This window comes from Coregonus clupeaformis, chromosome 16 (assembly GCF_020615455.1).
Source record: "Coregonus clupeaformis isolate EN_2021a chromosome 16, ASM2061545v1, whole genome shotgun sequence".
NCBI lineage: Eukaryota > Metazoa > Chordata > Actinopteri > Salmoniformes > Salmonidae > Coregonus > Coregonus clupeaformis.
In genome coordinates this window covers 21,968,660-21,992,046 of record NC_059207.1, presented here as the reverse complement: position 1 = coordinate 21,992,046, position 23,387 = coordinate 21,968,660, and the positions used below count along the sequence as shown (strand labels likewise).

Here is a 23,387-nt window from a genome sequence, read left to right as displayed (position 1 = left end):
AATTATCCAAAATGTGACCTGAGGACAATATAAAGAGATTATTTCAAAACCCACACAAAGTAGAATATTTGATTGACAATGATTCTTACTTCTGTAAAAATGCAAACAACTATTCAGAGACCATTTCAAAATGTAGGTAACCTCTCTCAATAAGATTTAGTACAGACCAGGGCTGACACAAAATGTAGAAATAGTAGCCTACTTTAACAACAATTCAGTGAATGCAACAAGTATTAGATAGAGACAGATTAAGATACAAAACCCAACAACTGTTCAGAGACAATAAAAGATTTGTAGGACAAATTCATATTTCATACTGTCACTTTAGTGTTTGCATTTAGCCCAAAACATGTCCCTCCACTCTCCTCTCCCTCCTCTCCTCTCCTTCCTCTTCACTCTCTCCCTCCACTCTCCTCTCCCTCCACTCTCCTCTCCCTCCTCTTCACTCTCCTCTCCCTCCACTCTCCTCTCCCTCCACTCTCCTCTCCTTCCTCTTCACTCTCTCCCTCCACTCTCCTCTCCCTCCACTCTCCTCTCCCTCCTCTTCACTCTCTCCCTCCACTCTCCTCTCCCTCCACTCTCCTCTCCCTCCTCTTCACTCTCTCCCTCCACTCTCCTCTCCCTCCACTCTCCTCTCCCTCCACTCTCCTCTCCCTCCACTCTCCTCTCCCTCCACTCTCCTCTCCCTCCTCTTCACTCTCTCCCTCCACTCTCCTCTCCCTCCACTCTCCTCTCCCTCCACTCTCCTCTCCCTCCTCTTCACTCTCTCCCTCCACTCTCCTCTCCCTCCACTCTCCTCTCCCTCCTCTTCACTCTCTCCCTCCACCCTCCTCTCCTTCCTCTTCACTCTCTCCCTCCACTCTCCTCTCCCTCCACTCTCCTCTCCCTCCACTCTCCTCTCCCTCCTCTTCACTCTCCTCTCCCTCCACTCTCCTCTCCCTCCTCATCACTCTCTCCCTCCACTCTCCTCTCCCTCCACTCTCCTCTCCCTCCTCTTCACTCTCTCCCTCCACCCTCCTCTCCTTCCTCTTCACTCTCTCCCTCCACTCTCCTCTCCCTCCACTCTCCTCTCCCTCCACTCTCCTCTCCCTCCTCTTCACTCTCTCCCTCCACTCTCCTCTCCCTCCTCTTCACTCTCTCCCTCCACTCTCCTCTCCCTCCACTCTCCCCTACCTCCTCTTCACTCTCTCCCTCCACTCTCCTCTCCCTCCTCTTCACTCTCTCTCTCCCTCCACTCTCCTCTCCCTCCACTCTCCTCTTCACTCTCTCCCTCCACCCTCCTCTCCTTACACTTCACTCTCTCCCTCCACTCTCCTCTCCCTCCTCTTCACTCTCCTCTCCCTCCACTCTCCTCTCCCTCCACTCTCCTCTCCCTCCTCTTCACTCTCTCCCTCCACTCCCCTCTCCCTCCACTCTCCTCTCCCTCCTCTTCACTCTCTCCCTCCACCCTCCTCTCCTTCCTCTTCACTCTCTCCCTCCACTCTCCTCTCCTTCCTCTTCACTCTCTCCCTCCACTCTCCTCTCCCTCCTCTTCACTCTCTCCCTCCACTCTCCTCTCCCTCCACTCTCCTCTCCCTCCTCTTCACTCTCTCCCTCCACTCTCCTCTCCCTCCACTCTCCTCTCCCTCCTCTTCACTCTCTCCCTCCACTCTCCTCTCCCTCCTCTTCACTCTCTCCCTCCACTCTCCTCTCCTCTCCCTCCTCTTCACTCTCTCCCTCCACCCTCCTCTCCTTCCTCTTCACTCTCTCCCTCCACTCTCCTCTCCCTCCACTCTCCCCTCTCTCCTCTCCCTCCACTCTCCTCTCCTCTCCTCTCCCTCCTCTTCACTCTCTCCCTCCACTGTCCTCTACCTCCTCTTCCTCTCTCCCTCCACCCTCCTCTCCCTCCTCTTTACTCTCCTCTTCACTCTCTCCCTCCTCCCTCCTCGCTCCACATCTCTATCCCATCTATCATCTCTAACTCCTCTTCCTCCCTGCCTTCTGCTGCTGAGCCCTGACTCCCCACATCACTGCCCTCGGTTTCACTGACTTAGAGGAACAGAGTAACAGAGGGAGAGAGAGTGGAGCAACAAATAGGATACATTTGTGGTCAGGAACATCATCTCTCTCTCGCCTCCAATCAACTCTCGCTTTCTTGCCTGACAGACTAACTACAGAGTTCGCCAATGTTAGCCGATGAGTTACGAAGCTGGGACAGTTTACAAATTAATTGCGTCGGTAGAAACAGGACAAAACAAGCAACGTGTTAGCTGGCTACGTAAACAAATATCACTGCAACTCAATATCATATGAGCTCCACTGCGCAGGCATCTACCCTAACACGACAGCTAAGCTGTCAAATAGTAGGAAAACGAGGCAATGCATAGCCTATGAATATATGTACCTAGCAAACATGACAAACCCTAACCTTAAGACCTACACATAAACACTAATAACGCTAGCCTCCATTTCGCTGGCTAGTTAGCTAGTTGTCTGTATGGCTAGCTAGTGAAAGTGACAGCTGAGGTTGACGCTTCGTGAGCGTGGCCCAAAATTACCGCTACACACACATTTTCTTGCCTGACAGACTAACTAGCTAGCTAGCTAGCTAGCGCCAGCAGCTTGGGCCGTTTCCATATGAACTACATCGGTAGAAACGACAAAACTACCAACTAGTTAGCTAGCTGACTGTATACAGCTAATCACTGCAGCTATTTCCATGAGACAGAGAGCAATTATTCGAGCTCCACCGCTGATGTGCTCGCCTGTACCAACCAAAGTGATCATGACAGGATGTGCTAATCTGAGAGTTATTCCCCAAATGTCCACAGCATCAAACATCAACAACACCAAACATATATCTACTGTTTTACTTATTTCACTCACCTCGACATCATCGCTTTTCAAAGTGCAAGGACGTGTCCGAATCCGTATGACCAACCAACATACAGTGGGGGAAAAAAGTATTTAGTCAGCCACCAATTGTGCAAGTTCTCCCACTTAAAAAGATGAGAGAGGCCTGTAATTTTCATCATAGGTACACGTCAACTATGACAGACAAAATGAAAAAAAAATCCAGAAAATCACATTGTAGGATTTTTTATGAATTATTTGCAAATTATGGTGAAAAATAAGTATTTGGTCAATAACAAAAGTTTCTCAATACTTTGTTATATACCCTTTGTTGGCAATGACACAGGTCAAACGTTTTCTGTAAGTCTTCACAAGGTTTTCACACACTGTTGCTGGTATTTTGGCCCATTCCTCCATGCAGATCTCCTCTAGAGCAGTCATGTTTTGGGGCTGTCGCTGGGCAACACAAACTTTCAACTCCCTCCAAAGATTTTCTATGGGGTTGAGATCTGGAGACTGGCTAGGCCACTCCAGGACCTTGAATTGCTTCTTACGAAGCCACTCCTTCGTTGCCCGGGCGGTGTGTTTGGGATCATTGTCATGCTGAAAGACCCAGCCACATTTAATCTTCAATGCCCTTGCTGATGGAAGGAGGTTTTCACTCAAAATCTCACGATACATGGCCCCATTCATTCTTTCCTTTACACGGATCAGTCGTCCTGGTCCCTTTACAGAAAAACAGCCCCAAAACATGATGTTTCCACCCCCATGCTTCACAGTAGGTATGGTGTTCTTTGGATGCAACTCAGCATTCTTTGTCATCCAAACACGACAAGTTGAGTTTTTACCAAAAAGTTATATTTTGGTTTCATCTGACCATATGACATTCTCCCAATCCTCTTCTGGATCATCCAAATGCACTCTAGCAAACTTCAGACGGGCCTGGACATGTACTGGCTTAAGCAGGGGGACACGTCTGGCACTGCAGGATTTGAGTCTCTGGCGGCGTAGTGTGTTACTGATGGTAGGCTTTGTTTCTTTGGTCCCAGCTCTCTGCAGGTCATTCACTAGGTCCCCCCGTGTGGTTCTGGGATTTTTGCTCACCGTTTTTGTGATAATTTTGACCCCACGGGGTGAGATCTAGCGTGGAGCCCCAGATCGAGGGAGATTATCAGTGGTCTTGTATGTCTTGCATTTCCTAATAATTGCTCCCACAGTTGATTTCTTCAAACCAAGCTGCTTACCTATTGCAGATTCAGTCTTCCCAGCCTGGTGCAGGTCTACAATTTTGTTTCTGGTGTCCTTTGACAGCTCTTTGGTCTTGACCATAGTGGAGTTTGGAGTGTGACTGTTTGAGGTTGTGGACAGGTGTCTTTTATACTGATAACAAGTTCAAACAGGTGCCATTAATACAGGTAACGAGTGGAGGACAGAGGAGCCTCTTAAAGAAGAAGTTACAGGTCTGTGAGAGCCAGAAATCTTGCTTGTTTGTAGGTGACCAAATACTTATTTTCCACCATAATTTGCAAATAAATTCATAAAAAATCCTACAATGTGATTTTCTGGAAATTTTTTCTCAATTTGTCTGTCATAGTTGACGTGTACCTATGATGAAAATTACAGGCCTCTCTCATCTTTTTAAGTGGGAGAACTTGCACAATTGGTGGCTGACTAAATACTTTTTTTCCCCACTGTATACTGAAGAAAAATATAAATGCAACAATTTCATATAAGGAAATCAGTCAATTTAAATAAATTCATTAGGCCCAAATCTATGAATTTCACATGACTGGGAATGCAGAAATGCATCTGTTGGTCACCGATACCTTTTTAAAAAAGGTAGGGGCGTGGATCAGAGAACCAGTCAGTATCTGGTGCAGTATCTGGTGTGACCACCATTTGCCTCATGCAGCACGACACATCTCCTTCCCATAGAGTTGATCAGGCTGTTGATTCTGGCCTGTGGAATGTTGTCCCACTCCTCTTAACTGGCTGTTGCGAAGTTGCTGGATATTGGCTGGAACTGGAACACGCCAATCCAGAGCATCCCAAACATGCTCAATGGGAGACATGTCTGTCTGGTGAGTATGCAGGCCATGGAAGAACTGGGAAATGTTCAGCTTCCAGGAAATGTGTACGGATCCTTGCGACGTGGGGTCGTGCATTATCATGCTGAAGCATGAGGTGATGGCGGCAGATGAATAGCATGACAATGGGCCTCAGGATCTCATCACGGTATCTCTGTGCATTCAAAATGCCATCGATTAAAGGCAATTGTGTTCGTTGTTCGTAGCTTATGCCTGCCCATATCATAACCCTACCGCCACCATGGGACACTCTGTTCACAACGTTGACATCAGCAAACCGCTCGCCCACACAACGCCATACACGCTGTCTGCCATCTGCCCGGTACAGTTGAAACCGGGATTCATCCATGAAGAGCGTGACAGTGGCCATCGAAGGTGAGCATTTGCCCACTGAAGTCGGTTACGATGCCGAACTGCAGTCAGGTCAAGACCCTGGTGAGGACGACGAGCACGCAGATGAGCTTCCCTGAGACGGTTTCTGACAGTTGGTGCAGAAATTACTTGGTTGTGCAAACCCACAGTTCCATCAGCTGTGCGGGTGGCTGGTCTCAGACGATCCCACAGGTGAAGAAGCCGGATGTGGAGGTCCTTGGCTGGTGTGGTTACACGTGGTCTGCGTTTGTGAGGCCGGTTTAATGTATTGCCAAATTCTCTAAAACGACGTTGGCTTACAGTGGTATTTTTCCCCTTGGCATTTTTCCTATTTTGTTGCCTTACAACCTGGAATTAAAATGGATTTTGGGGGGGTTTGTATCATTTGATTTACACAACATGCCTACCACTTCGAAGATGCAAAATATTTTTTCTTGTGAAACAAACAAGAAATAAGGCAAAAAAACAGAACTTGAGCGTGCATAACTATTCACCCGCCCAAATTCAATACTTTGTAGAGCCACCTTTTGCAGCAATTACAGCTGCAAGTCGCTTGGGGTATGTCTCTATAAGCTTGGCACATCTAGCCACTAGGATTTTTGCCCATTCTTCAAGGAAAAACTGCTCCAGCTCCTTCAAGTTGGATGGGTTCCGCTGGTGTACAGCAATCTTTAAGTCATACCACAGATTCTCAATTGGATTGAGGTCTGGCCTTTGACTAGGCCATTCCTACACATTTAAATGTTTCCCCTTAAACCACTCAAGCAACTGTTGCTTTAGCAGTATGCCTAGGGTCATTGTCCTGCTGGAAGGTGAACCTCCATCCCAGTCTCAAATCTCTGGAAGAGTGAAACAAGTTTCCCTCAAGATTTTCCCTGAATTTAGCGCCATCCATCATTCCTTCAATTCTGACCAGTTTCCCAGTCCCTACCGATGAGAAACATCCCCACAGCATGATGCTGCCACCACCATGCTTCACTGTGGGGATGGTGTTCTCAGGGGTGATGAGAGGTGTTGGGTTTACGCCAGACATAGGGTTTTCCTTGATGGCCAAAAAGCTCAATTTTAGTCTCATCTGACCAGAGTACCTTCTTCCATTTGTTTAGGGAGTCTCCCACATGCCTTTTGGCGAACACCAAACGTGTTTGCTTATTTTTTTCTTTAAGCAATGGCTTTTTTCTGGCCACTCTTCCGTAAAGCCCAGCTCTGTGGAGTGTACGGCTTAAAGTGGTCCTATGGACAGATACTCCAATCTCCGCTGTGGAGCTTTGCAGCTCCTTCAGGGTTATCTTTGGTCTCTTTGTTGCCTCTCTGATTAATGCCCTCCTTGCCTGGTCCGTTAGTTTTGGTGGGCGGCCCTCTCTTGGCAGGTTTGTTGTGCCATATTGTCAAGGGCTGATGTAAGTGTGGTGTGGAAGTCAGGCGCAGGACACCGAAGCTAGTCCAACAAAGTTTACTAGTTAACCACTAGGCAAAAATACAATAAACGGCCTCAAAAACACACAGAGGCGAGCGATTACGCAAACTGTGCGTAAACTCCAAAACAACAAACAGAGCAAACACGCAGCACAAACTGACATGCGAAAAACAACACGCAACCTAACCAATACAAAACAGGCAACTTATAGAACACATAATCAGACACAAACGGACACAGGTGCAATAGACAGACAAAAGCAATCAAACATAGAAACATTCAACGGTGGCAGCTAGTACTCCGGGGCGATCGAACGCCGAAGCCTGCCCGAACAAGGAGGAGGAGCAGCCTCGGCAGAATCCGTGACAGTACCCCCCCTTGACGCGCGGCACCAGCCGTGCGCCGACCCGGCCTCGGGACGGCCAGGAGGACGCGGACCCGGGCGCGTGGGATGCCCATGGTGGAACTCAGTCAGGAGGGATGGATCTAGGATGTCCCTCCTAGGCACTCCAGCACCGTTCCTCCGGACCGTACCCCTCCCACTCCACGAGATACTGGAGACCACTCATCCGGCGCCTCGAGTCCAAGATGGTCCGGACCCTGTACGCCGGGGCCCCCTCGATGTCCAAAGGGGGCGGAGGGGTCTCTCCTATCTCATCTTCTTGGAGTGGGCCAGCTACCACCGGCCTGAGACGAGACACATGGAACGAGGCGTTAATATTCTTGTAATCAATAGGCAGTTGTAACCTGTAACACACCTCGTTCAATCTTCTCAGGACTTTAAAGGGCCCCACAAACCGCCGACCCAGCTTCCGGCAGGGCAGGCGGAGGGGCAGGTTTCGAGTCGAGAGCCAGACTCGATCTCCCGGTGCGTATACCGGTCCCTCACTGCAGTGGCGATCGGCGCTCGCCTTTTGTCGACTGATGGCCCGCTGCAGATGGACATGTGCAGCGTCCCACGTCTCCTCCGAGCGCCGAATCCACTCATCCACCGCAGGGGCCTCGATCTGGCTCTCGTGCCATGGTGCCAGGACCGGCTGATACCCTAAAACACACTGGAAAGGTGTTAAATTGGTGGAGGAGTGGCGGAGAGAGTTCTGGGCCATCTCTGCCCAGGGGATATACCTAGACCACTCCTCCGGCCGGCCCTGGCAATAGGACCTCAGAAACCTACCCACATCCTGGTTGACTCGTTCAACCTGCCCATTGCTCTCTGGGTGGTACCCCGAGGTAAGGCTCACCGAGACCCCCAAGCGTTCCATGAACGCCCCCCAGACTCTGGAGGTGAACTGGGGACCTCGGTCAGACACAATATCCTCGGGGACCCCATAGTGCCGGAACACGTGGGTAAATAGGGCCTCAGCGGTCTGTAGGGCAGTAGGGAGACCCGGCATTGGGAGGAGACGACAGGCCTTGGAAAACCGATCCACAACGACCAAAATGGTGGTATTCCCCTGGGAGGGGGGAAGGTCGGTCACAAAATCCACCGAGAGGTGGGACCATGGTCGTTGTGGAACGGGCAGGGGATGTAACTTTCCCCTGGGCAAATGTCTAGGCGCCTTACACTGGGCGCACACCGAGCAGGAGGAGACATAAACCCTCACATCCCTTAGCTAACGTTGGCCACCAGTATTTCACGCTAAGGCAGTGCACTGTCCGGCCAATACCTGGATGTCCAGAGGAGGGTGATGTATGAGCCCAATAAATAAGGCGGTCACGAACCTCGAGCGGAACGTACGTCCGCCCCCACAGGACACTCGGGGAGTAGGGTCGGACGCAGTGCCCGCTCAATCTCCGCATCGACCTCCCACACAACCGGAGCCACCAGACAAGACTCCGGCAGTATGGGGAGTAGGCTCGATGGACCTCTCCTCTGTGTCATACCGCCGGGACAGGGCGTCTGCCTTACCGTTCTGGGACCCTGGGATGTATGTGATCTTAAAAACAAACCGGGTCAGGAGCATGTTCCACCTAGCCTGACGAGGGTTCAATCTCCTAGCTGCCCGGATGTACTCCAGGTTACGGTGGTCAGTCAGAATGAGGAAAGGGTGTTGAGCCCCCTCAAGCCAATGCCTCCACACCTTTAGGGCCTGGACTACAGCCAACAGCTCCCTGTCCCCTACGTCATAATTACGCTCCGCCGAGCTGAGCTTCTTAGAGTAGAACGCACAGGGGCGGAGCTTGGGTGGCGTGCCGGACCGTTACGACAGGATTGCCCCAATACCGGCCTCGGACGCGTCTACCTCAACTTGAAATGGTAAGCGGGGTCCGGATGCGCCAGCACCGGGCCGAAGTGAACAGGTTCTTCAGTCTAACAAATGCCCTGTCCGCTTCAGCTGACCACTGCAAACGCACCGGACCCCCCTTTAGCAGGGACGTAATGGGAGCTGCCACCTGTCCAAAGCCCCAGATAAACCTCTGGTAGTAATCAGCAAAACCCAAAAACTGCTGCACCTCTTTTACAGTGGTTGGAGTTTGCCAATTACGCACGGCCGACACACGGTCAACCTCTATCTTCACACCAGACGCGGACAATTGATAACCCAAAAAGGAGATGGACTCCTGGAAAAACAGTCATTTCTCTGCCTTAACATACAAGTCATGCTCCAACAGCCTCCTCAATACTCGGCGCACCAGGGCTACATGCTCGGCTCGGGTAGAAGAGTACACTAGGATGTCGTCAATGTATACTACCACACCCTGCCCATGCATGTCCCGGAAAATCTCGTCAACAAAGGATTGGAAGACTGAAGGAGCATTCATTAACCCGTATCGCATGACGAGATACTCGTAATGACCCGAGGTGGTGCTAAATGCTGTTTTCCATTCATCCCCCCTCCCTAATGCGCACTCAGATTGTACGCGCTCCTGAGATCCAACTTTGTGAAGAACCGCGCTCCGCGTAACGACTCCGTCATAGTCGCAATCAGAGGAAGAGGGTAACTGTACTTAACCGTGATCTGATTGAGACTACGGTAATCAATACACGGGCGCAAACCCCCGTCCTTCTTCTTCACAAAGAAGAAACTCGAGGAAACCGGGGAAGTGGAAGACCGGATGTATCCCTGTGCCAAGGACTCGCTATGTAAGTCTCCATAGCCGCTGTCTCTTCTTGAGACAGGGGATACACACGGCTCCGGGAAGTGCCGCTCCTGTTTGGAGATCTATCGCACAATCCCCCCTGTCTATGAGTGGTTAGCCGTGTTGCCCTAGTTTTGCTGAACACAAGTGCTAAATCCTCATATTCAGGGGGAATGCGCATTGCGGGCACTTGGTTCGGACTCTCCACCGAGGTCGCCCCTAAAGAAACCCCTAGACATTTCCCTACACACTGGGCAGACCACTCCATAAGAGCCCTCTGTTGCCACGCAATGGTAGGATCATGGGCGCTTAACCAGGGAAGCCCCAGCACCACGGGATACGCAGGAGAGTCGATCAGATAAAACTGAACGTCGTCATCTTAAGTGGTGCTGTGACTTCTCTGATCAACCCCGACCCCAGCGGCCGGCTGTCTAGGGCATGAACAGGAAAAGGGACTTCTACCGGCCGAAGGGGAATTCCTAGCCTATAACAAAATTCACGATCAACAAAATTCCCAGCTGCGCCTGAATCTACTAGCGCCTTATGCTGGGAATGAGGTGCCACCTGTGGAAATCTCACAGGTATACTCATGTGACCAACAGAGAGCTCTGGGTAAGTGGGGCGCCTACTCACCTGAAATGACTCCCCGGTGCGTGACCTGTTGTCCCCTCTCCCAGGAGACCCTCCCCCAGCACCTAGCCGCAGTGTGTCCTCCACGGCCACAGTTGGTGCAGGGGGACGGCCCCCCCTCGGGTTCTCTCTCCTCCTCTCCCCTAGCGCCAGCACCCCCGAGCTCCATGGGAATCGGCTCGGAGGTGCTGGAGGGTGGAATGGCGACCCCCCTCGGGACGTCCCGCGGGTAGCCAGCAGGGTGTCGAGACGGATGGAAATGTCCACCAACTGGTCGAAGGATAGGTTTGGTGTCCCTGCAGGCCAGCTCACGACGAACGTCCTCTCGTAGGCTACACCGGTAATGGTCGATGAGGGCCCTCTCATTCCACCCCGCATCCGCCGCTAGAGTCCGGAACTCCAGGGCGAACTCCTGTGCACTCCAGACGCTCCCCCGCCGCCTTCCCCTCAGGTGGATGACCGAACACAGCCCTGAAGCGGCGGGAGAACTCCGCGTAGGTGATGTAGCGGCGTCTATTCCCCTCCATTCGGCGTTGGCCCACTCCAACGCCTTGCCGGATAGACAGGAGATGAGGGCGGAGACGCTCTCGTATCCCGAGGGCACCAGGTGTATGGTGGCCAGGTATAGTTCCACCTGCAGGAGGAACCCCTGACACCCGGCTGCAGAACCATCATATGCCCTCGGGAGCGAGAGCCGAATGCCACTGGGTTCCGGTGCTGGGAGAGGAGGACTGGCCGATGGTGATGGTAAGGTGTGCGAAGGCGTGGGCACCTCTCCCGTAACCAACCGGCGTAGAGTGTTGGACACCTCGTTCATGGCGGCCCCAAGTTGCCGGATCATGGTGTCTTGGTCGCTGATCCGATCCTCCAGCGACTTGGGTGCCGCCGCTGCTCCTGCTGACTCCATAATGGTGTGTTGTTCTGTCAAGGGCTGATGTAAGTGTGGTGTGGAAGTCAGGCGCAGGACACCGAAGCTAGTCCAACAAAGTTTACTAGTTAACCACTAGGCAAAAATACAATAAACGGCCTCAAAAACACACAGAGGCGAGCGATTACGCAAACTGTGCGTAAACTCCAAAACTACAAACAGAGCAAACACGCAGCACAAACTGACATGCGAAAAACAACACACAACCTAACCAATACAAAACAGGCAACTTATAGAACACATAATCAGACACAAACGGACACAGGTGCAATAGACAGACAAAAGCAATCAAACATAGAAACATTCAACGGTGGCAGCTAGTACTCCGGGGACGACGAACGCCGAAGCCTGCCCGAACAAGGAGGAGGAGCAGCCTCGGCAGAATCCGTGACACATATTCTTTCCATTTTATAATAATGGATTTAATGGTGCTCCGTGGAATGTTCATTGTGTCTGATATTTTTTTATAACCCAACCCTGATCTGTACTTCTCCACAACTTTGTCCCTGACCTGTTTGGAGAGCTCCTTGGTCTTCATGGTGCCGCTTGCTTGGTGGTGCCCCTTGCTTAGTGGTGTTGCAGACTCTGGGGCCTTTCAGAACAGGTGTATATATACTGAGATCATGTGACAGATCATGTGACACTTAGATTGCACACAGGTGGACTTTATTTAACTAATTATGTGACTTCTGAAGGTAATTGGTTGCACCAGATCTTATTTAGGGGCTTCATAGCAAAGGGGGTGAATACATACAGTGGGGAGAACAAGTATTTGATACACTACCGATTTTGCAGGTTTTTCTACGCTATCCAGAGCGACTTACAAATTGGTGCATTCAACTTAGGATAGCCAGTGGGACAACCACTCCACTTTTTCTTTTCTTTTTCTTTTGTGGGGGAGGGGGGGGGTAGAAGGATTACTGTTATACTATTCCAGGTATTCCTTAAAGAGGTAGGGTTTCAAGTGTCTCCGGAAGGTGGTCAGTGACTCCGCTGTCCTGGCGTCGTGGGGGAGCTTGTTCCACCATTGGGGTGCCAGAGCAGCGAATAGCTTTGACTGGGCTGAGCGGGAACTGTGCTTCCGTAGAGGTAGGGGGGCTAGCAGACCAGAGGTGGATGAACGTAGTGCCCTCGTTTGGGTGTAGGATCAGAGCCTGAAGGTAAGGAGGTTCCGTTCCCCTCACAGCTCCGTAGGCAAGCACCATGGTTTTGTAGTAGATGCGTGCTTCAACTGGAAGCCAGTGGAGTGTGCGGAGGAGCGGGGTGACATGAGAGAACTTGGGAAGGTTGAACACCAGACAGGCTGCAGCGTTCTGGATAAGTTGTAGGGGTTTAATGGCACAGGCAGGGAGCCCAGCCAACAGCGAGTTGCAGTAATCCAGACGGGAGATGACAAGTGCCTGGATTAGGACCTGTGCCGCTTTCTGTGTAAGTTAGGGTCGTACTCCGCAAATGTTGTAGAGCATGAACCTGCAGGATCGGGTCACCGCTTTGATGTTAGCGGAGAACGACAGGGTGTTGTCCAGGGTCACGCCAAGGTTCTTTGCACTCTGGGAGGAGGACACAATGGAGTTTTCAACCGTGATGGCGAGATCATGGAGCGGGCAGTCCTTCCCCGGGAGGAAGAGCAGCTCCGTCTTGCCGAGGTTCAGCTTGAGGTGGTGATCTGACATCCACACTGATATGTCTGCCAGAGATGCGATTCGCCACCTGGTTATCAGAAGGGGGAAAGGACTAAATGTATTGTGTGTCGTCTGCGTAGCAATGATAGGATAGACCATGTGAGAATATGACAGAGCCAAGTGACTTGGTGTATAGAGAGAATAGGAGAGGGCCTAGAACTGAGACCTGGGGGACACCAGTGGTGAGAGCACGTGGTGCGGAGACAGATTCTCGCCACGCCACCTGGTAGGAGCGACCTGTCAGGTAGGACGCAATCCAAGAGTGAGCAGCGCCGGAGATGCCCAATTCGGAGAGGGTGGAGAGGAGGATCTGATGGTTCACAGTATCAAAGGCAGCGGATAGGTCTAGAAGGATAAGAGCAGAGGAGAGAGAGTTAGCTTTAGCAGTGCGGAGAGCCTCCGTGACACAGAGAAGAGCAGTCTCAGTTGAATGACCAGTCTTGAAACCTGACTGGTTTGGATCAAGAAGGTAATTCTGAGAGAGATAGCAGGAGAGTTGGCTAGAGACGGCACGCTCAAGAGTTTTGGAGAGAAAAGAAAGAAGGGATACTGGTCTGTAGTTGTTGACATCGGAGGGATCGAGTGTAGGTTTTTTGAGGAGGGGTGCAACTCTCGCTCTCTTGACGACGGAAGGGACATAGCCAGCGGTCAAGGATGAGTTGATGAGCGAGGTGAGGTAAGGGAGAAGGTCTCCGGAAATGGTCTGGAGAAGAGAGGAGGGGATAGGGTCAAGCGGGCAGGTTGTTGGGCAGCCGGCCATCACAAGTCGCAACATTTCATCTGGAGAGAGAGGGGAGAAAGAAGTCAAAGCATAGGGTAGGGCAGTGTGAGCAGGACCAGCGGTGTCATTTGACTTAGTAAATGAGGATCGGATGTCGTCAATCTTCTTTTCAAAATGGTTGACAAAGTCATCCACAGAGAGGGAGGAGAGAGGGGGAGGAGGAGGAGGATTCAGCAGGGAGGAGAAGGTGGCAAAGAGCTTCCTAGGGTTAGAGGCAGAGGCTTGAAATTTAGAGTGATAGAAAGTGGCTTTAGCAGCAGAAACAGAGGAAGAAAATGTAGAGAGGAGGGAGTGAAAAGATGCCAGGTCCGCAGGGAGTCTAGTTTTCCTCCATTTCCGCTCGGCTGCCCGGAGCCCTGTTCTGTGAGCTCTCAATGAGTCGTCAAGCCACGGAGCAGGAGGGGAGGACCGAGCCAGCCGGGAGGATAGGGGACATAGAGAGTTGTTGATGACAACAACCACGCGAATACGACAACAGGTTGTTTGCAAGTACATTTTGCGCTACATATATTATTGTTAGAAAGACAAGGCCGTTCGCAGCCGTAATAGTCATTTAAAGAAAGGCCGTCGACGGTCGCTATGGTTTCTAAAGAGTTATTTAGCATTTATAACTACCTCACCTGGCTGATTCAACTAACCAAAGGCTTGCTGATTAGTTAATTAGTTGAAGCAGGTGTTTTAGTTCTGGAAAATATCCTAAAAGTCTAACTGGCAGTGGGGTGGGGATATTCAAGGAGAAGCTGGGGTTTTGACATGTCTCTCTGTCTCCAGCCTGCATGAGACCATCATCCCCAGAGGGGCGAGGCAGGGTCAGAGCCAGCTGAAGAGGACCTGCAGTATCTTTGCCTACGAGGACATCAAGGAGGTCCACAAGAGACGATACCTGCTGCAACCCATGGCTGTGGAGGTGTTCTCAGGAGACGGGAGGAACTACCTGCTGGCCTTCCAGAAAGGAGTCCGCAACAAGGTGTACCAGAGGTACTGTTGTGCTCATTGAAAAGTTAATTTTTCTAACACTGTTGCCATGCTGCTAAAGGTGACGTACAGCTCTATGTGTTAGCGAGCGCATTTGCCAAGTACAGTATTACTCCCAAAAGGACAGTGATGATCTCTCCTGTTGCCGTTTTCTATTCTCTCCATGTCCAGGTTCCTAGCGGTGGTTCCATCTCTGGCTGACAGCTCCGAGTCAGTCTCAGGACAGAGGCCCAACACCAGTGTAGAACAGGGGTACTTCCTTTTTTTCATACAGTGTTTTACACCATGACACAAATATACATACAGTCTTCTATTGTAACTGCCACACCTGTCTTCAATGTCTTCCATCAGGTCTGGGCTACTCAGCACTCTGGTAGGAGAGAAATCTGTCACCCAGAGATGGGAGGTAGGTTACAACAATTCTACTTGAATAAATACCAAGTAAATGGCTTTTCTCTGTGGTATTGTAGCCAACCGCAGGAAGGCGTTCTAACAGGTCTCTCATGTAAGGCGATTTTTATCTCAATGAGAAGAATCTGTATGAATAAGGGTTACTTTAATGTTGAGATCTGACGGTAGTGTCCTCTGTTTCCATAGCGTGGAGAGATCAGTAACTATAGTGTCCTCTGTTTCCATAGCGTGGAGAGATCAGTAACTATAGTGTCCTCTGTTTCCATAGCGTGGAGAGATCAGTAACTATAGTGTCCTCTGTTTCCATAGCGTGGAGAGATCAGTAACTATAGTGTCCTCTGTTTCCATAGCGTGGAGAGATCAGTAACTATAGTGTCCTCTGTTTCCATAGCGTGGAGAGATCAGTAACTATAGTGTCCTCTCTGTTTCCATAGCGTGGAGAGATCAGTAACTATAGTGTCCTCTGTTTCCATAGCGTGGAGAGATCAGTAACTATAGTGTCCTCTGTTTCCATAGCGTGGAGAGATCAGTAACTATAGTGTCCTCTCTGTTTCCATAGCGTGGAGAGATCAGTAACTATAGTGTCCTCTGTTTCCATAGCGTGGAGAGATCAGTAACTATAGTGTCCTCTCTGTTTCCATAGCGTGGAGAGATCAGTAACTATAGTGTCCTCTGTTTCCATAGCGTGGAGAGATCAGTAACTATAGTGTCCTCTGTTTCCATAGCGTGGAGAGATCAGTAACTATAGTGTCCTCTCTGTTTCCATAGCGTGGAGAGATCAGTAACTATAGTGTCCTCTCTGTTTCCATAGCGTGGAGAGATCAGTAACTATAGTGTCCTCTCTGTTTCCATAGCGTGGAGAGATCAGTAACTATAGTGTCCTCTGTTTCCATAGCGTGGAGAGATCAGTAACTATAGTGTCCTCTCTGTTTCCATAGCGTGGAGAGATCAGTAACTATAGTGTCCTCTCTGTGTTTCCATAGCGTGGAGAGATCAGTAACTATAGTGTCCTCTCTGTGTTTCCATAGCGTGGAGAGATCAGTAACTATAGTGTCCTCTCTGTGTTTCCATAGCGTGGAGAGATCAGTAACTATAGTGTCCTCTCTGTGTTTCCATAGCGTGGTGAGATCAGTAACTATAGTGTCCTCTCTGTGTTTCCATAGCGTGGAGAGATCAGTAACTATAGTGTCCTCTCTGTGTTTCCATAGCGTGGTGAGATCAGTAACTATAGTGTCCTCTCTGTGTTTCCATAGCGTGGAGAGATCAGTAACTATAGTGTCCTCTCTGTGTTTCCATAGCGTGGAGAGATCAGTAACTATAGTGTCCTCTCTGTGTTTCCATAGCGTGGAGAGATCAGTAACTATAGTGTCCTCTCTGTGTTTCCATAGCGTGGAGAGATCAGTAACTATAGTGTCCTCTCTGTGTTTCCATAGCGTGGTGAGATCAGTAACTATAGTGTCCTCTCTGTGTTTCCATAGCGTGGAGAGATCAGTAACTATAGTGTCCTCTCTGTGTTTCCATAGCGTGGTGAGATCAGTAACTATAGTGTCCTCTCTGTGTTTCCATAGCGTGGAGAGATCAGTAACTATAGTGTCCTCTCTGTGTTTCCATAGCGTGGTGAGATCAGTAACTATAGTGTCCTCTCTGTGTTTCCATAGCGTGGAGAGATCAGTAACTATAGTGTCCTCTCTGTGTTTCCATAGCGTGGTGAGATCAGTAACTATAGTGTCCTCTCTGTGTTTCCATAGCGTGGTGAGATCAGTAACTATAGTGTCCTCTCTGTGTTTCCATATCGTGGAGAGATCAGTAACTATAGTGTCCTCTCTGTGTTTCCATAGCGTGGAGAGATCAGTAACTATAGTGTCCTCTCTGTGTTTCCATAGCGTGGAGAGATCAGTAACTATAGTGTCCTCTCTGTGTTTCCATAGCGTGGAGAGATCAGTAACTATAGTGTCCTCTCTGTGTTTCCATAGCGTGGTGAGATCAGTAACTATAGTGTCCTCTCTGTGTTTCCATAGCGTGGAGAGATCAGTAACTATAGTGTCCTCTCTGTGTTTCCATAGCGTGGAGAGATCAGTAACTATAGTGTCCTCTGTTTCCATAGCGTGGTGAGATCAGTAACTATAGTGTCCTCTCTGTGTTTCCTTAGCGTGGAGAGATCAGTAACTATAGTGTCCTCTCTGTGTTTCCATAGCGTGGTGAGATCAGTAACTATAGTGTCCTCTCTGTGTTTCCATAGCGTGGAGAGATCAGTAACTATAGTGTCCTCTCTGTGTTTCCATAGCGTGGAGAGATCAGTAACTATAGTGTCCTCTCTGTGTTTCCATAGCGTGGAGAGATCAGTAACTATAGTGTCCTCTCTGTGTTTCCATAGCGTGGAGAGATCAGTAACTATAGTGTCCTCTCTGTGTTTCCATAGCGTGGAGAGATCAGTAACTATAGTGTCCTCTCTGTGTTTCCATAGCGTGGAGAGATCAGTGACTATAGTGTCCTCTCTGTGTTTCCATAGCGTGGTGAGATCAGTAACTATAGTGTCCTCTCTGTGTTTCCATAGCGTGGAGAGATCAGTAACTATAGTGTCCTCTCTGTGTTTCCATAGCGTGGTGAGATCAGTAACTATAGTGTCCTCTCTGTGTTTCCATAGCGTGGTGAGATCAGTAACTATAGTGTCCTCTCTGTGTTTCCATAGCGTGGTGAGATCAGTAACTATAGTGTCCTCTCTGTGTTTCCATAGCGTGGTGAGATCAGTAACTATAGTGTCCTCTCTGTGTTTCCATAGCGTGGAGAGATCAGTAACTATAGTGTCCTCTCTGTGTTTCCATAGCGTGGAGAGATCAGTAACTATAGTGTCCTCTCTGTGTTTCCATAGCGTGGAGAGATCAGTAACTATAGTGTCCTCTCTGTGTTTCCATAGCGTGGTGAGATCAGTAACTATAGTGTCCTCTCTGTGTTTCCATAGCGTGGAGAGATCAGTAACTATAGTGTCCTCTCTGTGTTTCCATAGCGTGGAGAGATCAGTAACTATAGTGTCCTCTCTGTGTTTCCATAGCGTGGAGAGATCAGTAACTATAGTGTCCTCTCTGTGTTTCCATAGCGTGGAGAGATCAGTAACTATAGTGTCCTCTCTGTGTTTCCATAGCGTGGTGAGATCAGTAACTATAGTGTCCTCTCTGTGTTTCCATAGCGTGGTGAGATCAGTAACTATAGTGTCCTCTCTGTGTTTCCATAGCGTGGTGAGATCAGTAACTATAGTGTCCTCTCTGTGTTTCCATAGCGTGGAGAGATCAGTAACTATAGTGTCCTCTCTGTGTTTCCATAGCGTGGTGAGATCAGTAACTATAGTGTCCTCTCTGTGTTTCCATAGCGTGGTGAGATCAGTAACTATAGTGTCCTCTCTGTGTTTCCATAGCGTGGTGAGATCAGTAACTATAGTGTCCTCTCTGTGTTTCCATAGCGTGGTGAGATCAGTAACTATAGTGTCCTCTCTGTGTTTCCATAGCGTGGTGAGATCAGTAACTATAGTGTCCTCTCTGTGTTTCCATAGCGTGGTGAGATCAGTAACTATAGTGTCCTCTCTGTGTTTCCATAGCGAGGTGAGATCAGTAACTTCCAGTACCTGATGCATCTCAACACTCTGGCTGGTCGCTCCTACAACGACCTGATGCAGTACCCCGTCTTCCCCTGGATCCTGGCAGACTACGACTCTGAGGTAACAACACAGTACACACATAGTAATGCTATACTGGATATCTGACGTGTACCGCTGTCAGAACCACACTCCTATTGCGGCTATTTCCTTCCACAACTGTAGGCCTAATTCCATCAGCACCTTGCCCAACTACCTGAGCGGTAGACATTACCTGGACTTATGTAAATGGACAAACTCTATAACGTCCAACTCTTTGTTTCAAGGACCGATTTGTTAATGATATCAAACGTTATAGTTATTATTCATGATTACACAGCATGATAAATGGAATGTAGTGTGATTAAACTGGTCTGATCTGGTTCCCAGGAGTTGGACCTGAACAACCCACAGACGTTCCGGAACCTGGCTAAACCAATGGGAGCCCAGACAGATGACAGGCTAACGCAGTACAAGAAGAGGTTCAAGGACTGGGAGGACCCCACCAGTAAGACAAACACACAGTATGACTGACCAACTAACTGCCTGTTTAGCTACACCCCCTAGGGCCAGTTTCCTGGACACAGGTTACGCATTATCCTTATCCTGGAGTGCAAAGATATTTCAATGGGAATGCTACAACAAGCTTTTTTAGTCCAACACTAGAATTCACCTGTGTGGGAAATTGTCCCTTTAGTAAAATGTTTGTCTTGCAAAAATACATATTTCTGTTTCCGCTTCTGGACTATGAAGTGTTCTTCTAAAACGTGTGTCTGTTTTAGGTGAGACCCCAGCGTATCACTATGGGACACACTACTCCTCAGCAATGATCGTGGCTTCCTACCTGGTCCGCATGGAACCCTTCACTCAGATTTTCCTCAGGCTTCAGGTACAACTTCACCCACAAACACACGGTCCGCAGACTCCTCAAACACACGGTCCGCAGACTCCACAAACACACGGTCCGCAGACTCCTCAAACACACGGTCCGCAGACTCCTCAAACACACGGTCCGCAGACTCCTCAAACACACGGTCCGCAGACTCCTCAAACACACACGGTCCGCAGACTCCTCAAACACACGGTCCGCAGACTCCTCAAACACACGGTCCGCAGACTCCTCAAACACACGGTCCGCAGACTCCTCAAACACACGGTCCGCAGACTCCTCAAACATACGGTCCGCAGACTCCTCAAACACACGGTCCGCAGACTCCTCAAACACACGGTCCGCAGACTCCTCAAACACACGGTCCGCAGACTCCTCAAACACACGGTCCGCAGACTCCTCAAACACACGGTCCGCAGACTCCTCAAACACACGGTCCGCAGACTCCTCAAACACACGGTCCGCAGACTCCTCAAACACACGGTCCGCAGACTCCTCAAACACACGGTCCGCAGACTCCTCAAACACACGGTCCGCAGACTCCTCAAACACACGGTCCGCAGACTCCTTAAAAGGAGGAGAGGAAAGGAGGAGAGGAGAGGAAAGGAGGAGAGGAGAGGAAAGGAGGAGAGGGGGAGGAAAGGATGGAAGGAGGAGAGAGGAAATGAGGAGAGGAGAGAAGAAAGGAGGAGAGGAGGAGAGGAGAGGAGGGGAGAGGAAAGGAGGAGAGGATGAGAGAGGAGAGGAGGAAAGGAGGAGAGAGGAAAGGAGGAGAGGAGGAGAGAGAAAAGGAGGAGAGGAAAGGACGAGAGGACGAGAGAGGAGAGGGGGAGAGGAAAGGAGGAGAGGGGGGAGGAAATGAGGGGAGGAGGAGAGGAAAGGAGGAGAGGGGGGAGGAAAGGAGGGGAGGAGGAGAGGAAAGGAGGAGAGGGGGAGAGGAAAGGAGGAGAGGAGGGGAGAGGAGAGGAGGAGAGGGGGGTGGAAAGGATGGAGAGAATAAAGGAGGGGAGAGGAGGAGAGGAAAGGGGCTTGATCCAAACTCAAAAGTTGCAGTTTTCTGTATCTGCAGTTGATTGAATTGGGGTCCAAGTTTACCAATGTTTTTTATTATTTTTTACCGCTTGTTTTTTTCTAAGGCTTGGTGATAAGGTTAGGATTGTCTGTTTGTCTCTGGATGCACGGTAGTGAAATATTCAGGCTTCATCAGAGTTTCCCCCACTGATATTAACCAGAGACAGTAAACCGCCTGTGTTGAATGTGGTTTGAATACCAACGATGACCTTTTCTCTCTGGGAGCTGTGTGTTGGTGGAGACGATGCCTGTGGTGGTGTCTCTAGTGTGTGTGTGTGTGTCATGTCTGCCTTCCCTCTCCCCACCCCACAGGGAGGTCACTTTGACCTGGCTGACAGGATGTTCCACAGCATGCGTGAGGCCTGGCTCTCTGCCTCCAAACACAACATGGCCGACGTCAAGGAGCTCATCCCGGAGTTCTTCTACCTGCCAGAGTTCATGCTCAACTCCAACAACTTTGACCTAGGTCAGTTTAATACCATTCTGTCAGAGCTAACTGAACAACTTTTTCCTATGTCAGTCAGAACGCTAGCTCTCCTCTCTACTGTCTCTATGAGTCTCTGCTCTCTCTCTCTCTCTTTCTGTATGTCTCTTTCTATTTCAGTCTCTCTCTCTCTCATTGGATCCTACCACTTAATAGTAACATGTTTAGAGACTAGTAAATAAGAGTTTGCCTTGATGTCTTAACAGGTGCCAAACAGAATGGGATTAGACTAGGAGACGTCCTTCTGCCTCCATGGGCCAAGGGAGACCCCCGAGAGTTCATCAGAGTCCATCGACAGGTGGGTACCAATCAACCATTTGTCTGTCTGTGTCTGAACACGCTTCACGTGGGCCAGCTTGTGTTCCAGCGTTCTCCTACATAACGTGTCTTTCCTCTAGGCTCTGGAGTGTGACTACGTCAGCGCCCACCTCCATGAGTGGATCGACCTGATCTTTGGCTTCAAGCAGCAGGGTCCCCCGGCGGTGGAGGCGGTCAATGTGTTCCACCACCTGTTCTACGAGGGCCAGGTGGACATCTACAACATCAACGACCCCCTCAAGGAGACCGCCACCATCGGGTTCATCAACAACTTCGGGCAGATCCCCAAACAGGTACAGTGCCTTCAGAAAGTATTCATACCCCTTAATTTATTGCACATTTTGTTGTTGTTACAGCCTGAATTCAAAATGGATTACATTTATTATTTTTTTCTGACCCATCTACAGACAACACCCCTTAATGACAAAGTGAAAACGTTTTTAGAAATGTTAGCAAATTTATTGAGAATTAAATACAGAAATATCTAATTTACTTAAGTATTCACACCCATGAGTCAATACATGTTAGAATCACCTTTGGCGGTGATTACAGCTGTGAGTCTTTCTGGGTAAGTCTCTAAGAGCTTTGCACACCTGGATTGTACAATATTTGCACATTATTCTTTTTAAAAATTCATCAAGCTCTGTCAAATTGGTTGTTGATCATTGATAGACAACCATTTGTAGGTCTTGCCATAGAAATTCAAGTAGATTTAAGTCAAACATGTAACTTTGCCACTCAGGATAATTTACTGTCATCTTTGTAAGCAACTCCAGTGTAGATTTGGCCTTGTGTTTTAGGTTATTGTCCTGCTGAAAGGTGAATTCATCTCCCAGTGTCTGGTGGAAAGCAGACTGAACCAGGTTTTCCTCCTAGGATTGTTCCTGTGCTTAGCGCCATGCCGTTTATTTTTTATCCTGAAAAACTCTCCAGTCCTTAATGATTACAAGCATACCCATAACATGATGCAGCCAGCACGATGCTTGAAAATATGGAGAGTGGTACTCAGTAATGTGTTGTTTTGGATTTGCCCCAAACATGACAAAGTTAATTGCTTTGACAAATTTTTTTGCAGTATTACTTTAGTGCCTTGTTGCAAACAGGATGCATGTTTTGGAGTAGTTTTATTCTCTACAGGATTCCTTCTTTTCACTCTGTCAATTAGGTTAGGATTGTGAATTAACTACAATGTTGTTGATCCATCCTCACAGCCATTAAACTCTGTAACTGTTTTAAAGTCACCATTGGCCTCATGGTGAAATCCCTGAGCGGTTTCCTTCCTCTCCGGCAACTGAGTTAGGAAGGACGCCTGAATCTTTGTAGTGACCTGGGTGTATTGATACACCATCCAAAGTGTAATTCATAACTTCACCGTGCTCAAAGGGATATTCAATGTCTGCTTTTATTTTAATTTTTAGCCATCTAAAAGGTGCCCTTCTTTGCGGGGTATTGGAAAACCTCCCTGGTCTTTGCGGGGTATTGGAAAAACCTCCCTGGTCTTTGCGGGGTATTGGAAAACCTCCCTGGTCTTTGCGGGGTATTGGAAAACCTCCCTGGTCTTTGCGGGGTATTGGAAAACCTCCCTGGTCTTTGCGGGGTATTGGAAAACCTCCCTGGTCTTTGCGGGGTATTGGAAAACCTCCCTGGTCTTTGCAGGGTATTGGAAAACCTCCCTGGTCTTTGCGGGGTATTGGAAAACCTCCTGGTCTTTGCGGGGTATTGGAAAACCTCCCTGGTCTTTGCGGGGTATTGGAAAACCTCCCTGGTCTTTGCGGGGTATTGGAAAACCTCCCTGGTCTTTGCG

General features: G+C 49.3%; 1 protein-coding gene across 1 annotated transcript in view; it reads left to right on the top strand.

The window, feature by feature from the left end:
* LOC121584483 (WD repeat and FYVE domain-containing protein 3-like) overlaps window positions 1-23,387 on the top strand; it is a 267,617-nt gene that overhangs the window by 222,862 nt on the left and 21,368 nt on the right. The window contains exons 50-58 of the mRNA XM_045225961.1: window positions 14,582-14,788; window positions 14,957-15,037; window positions 15,137-15,191; window positions 18,786-18,905; window positions 19,212-19,329; window positions 19,604-19,710; window positions 21,094-21,247; window positions 21,472-21,563; window positions 21,664-21,876. Coding sequence (XP_045081896.1) covers window positions 14,582-14,788; window positions 14,957-15,037; window positions 15,137-15,191; window positions 18,786-18,905; window positions 19,212-19,329; window positions 19,604-19,710; window positions 21,094-21,247; window positions 21,472-21,563; window positions 21,664-21,876 — 1,147 coding nt within the window. The remainder of the gene's footprint in view (window positions 1-14,581; window positions 14,789-14,956; window positions 15,038-15,136; window positions 15,192-18,785; window positions 18,906-19,211; window positions 19,330-19,603; window positions 19,711-21,093; window positions 21,248-21,471; window positions 21,564-21,663; window positions 21,877-23,387) is intronic.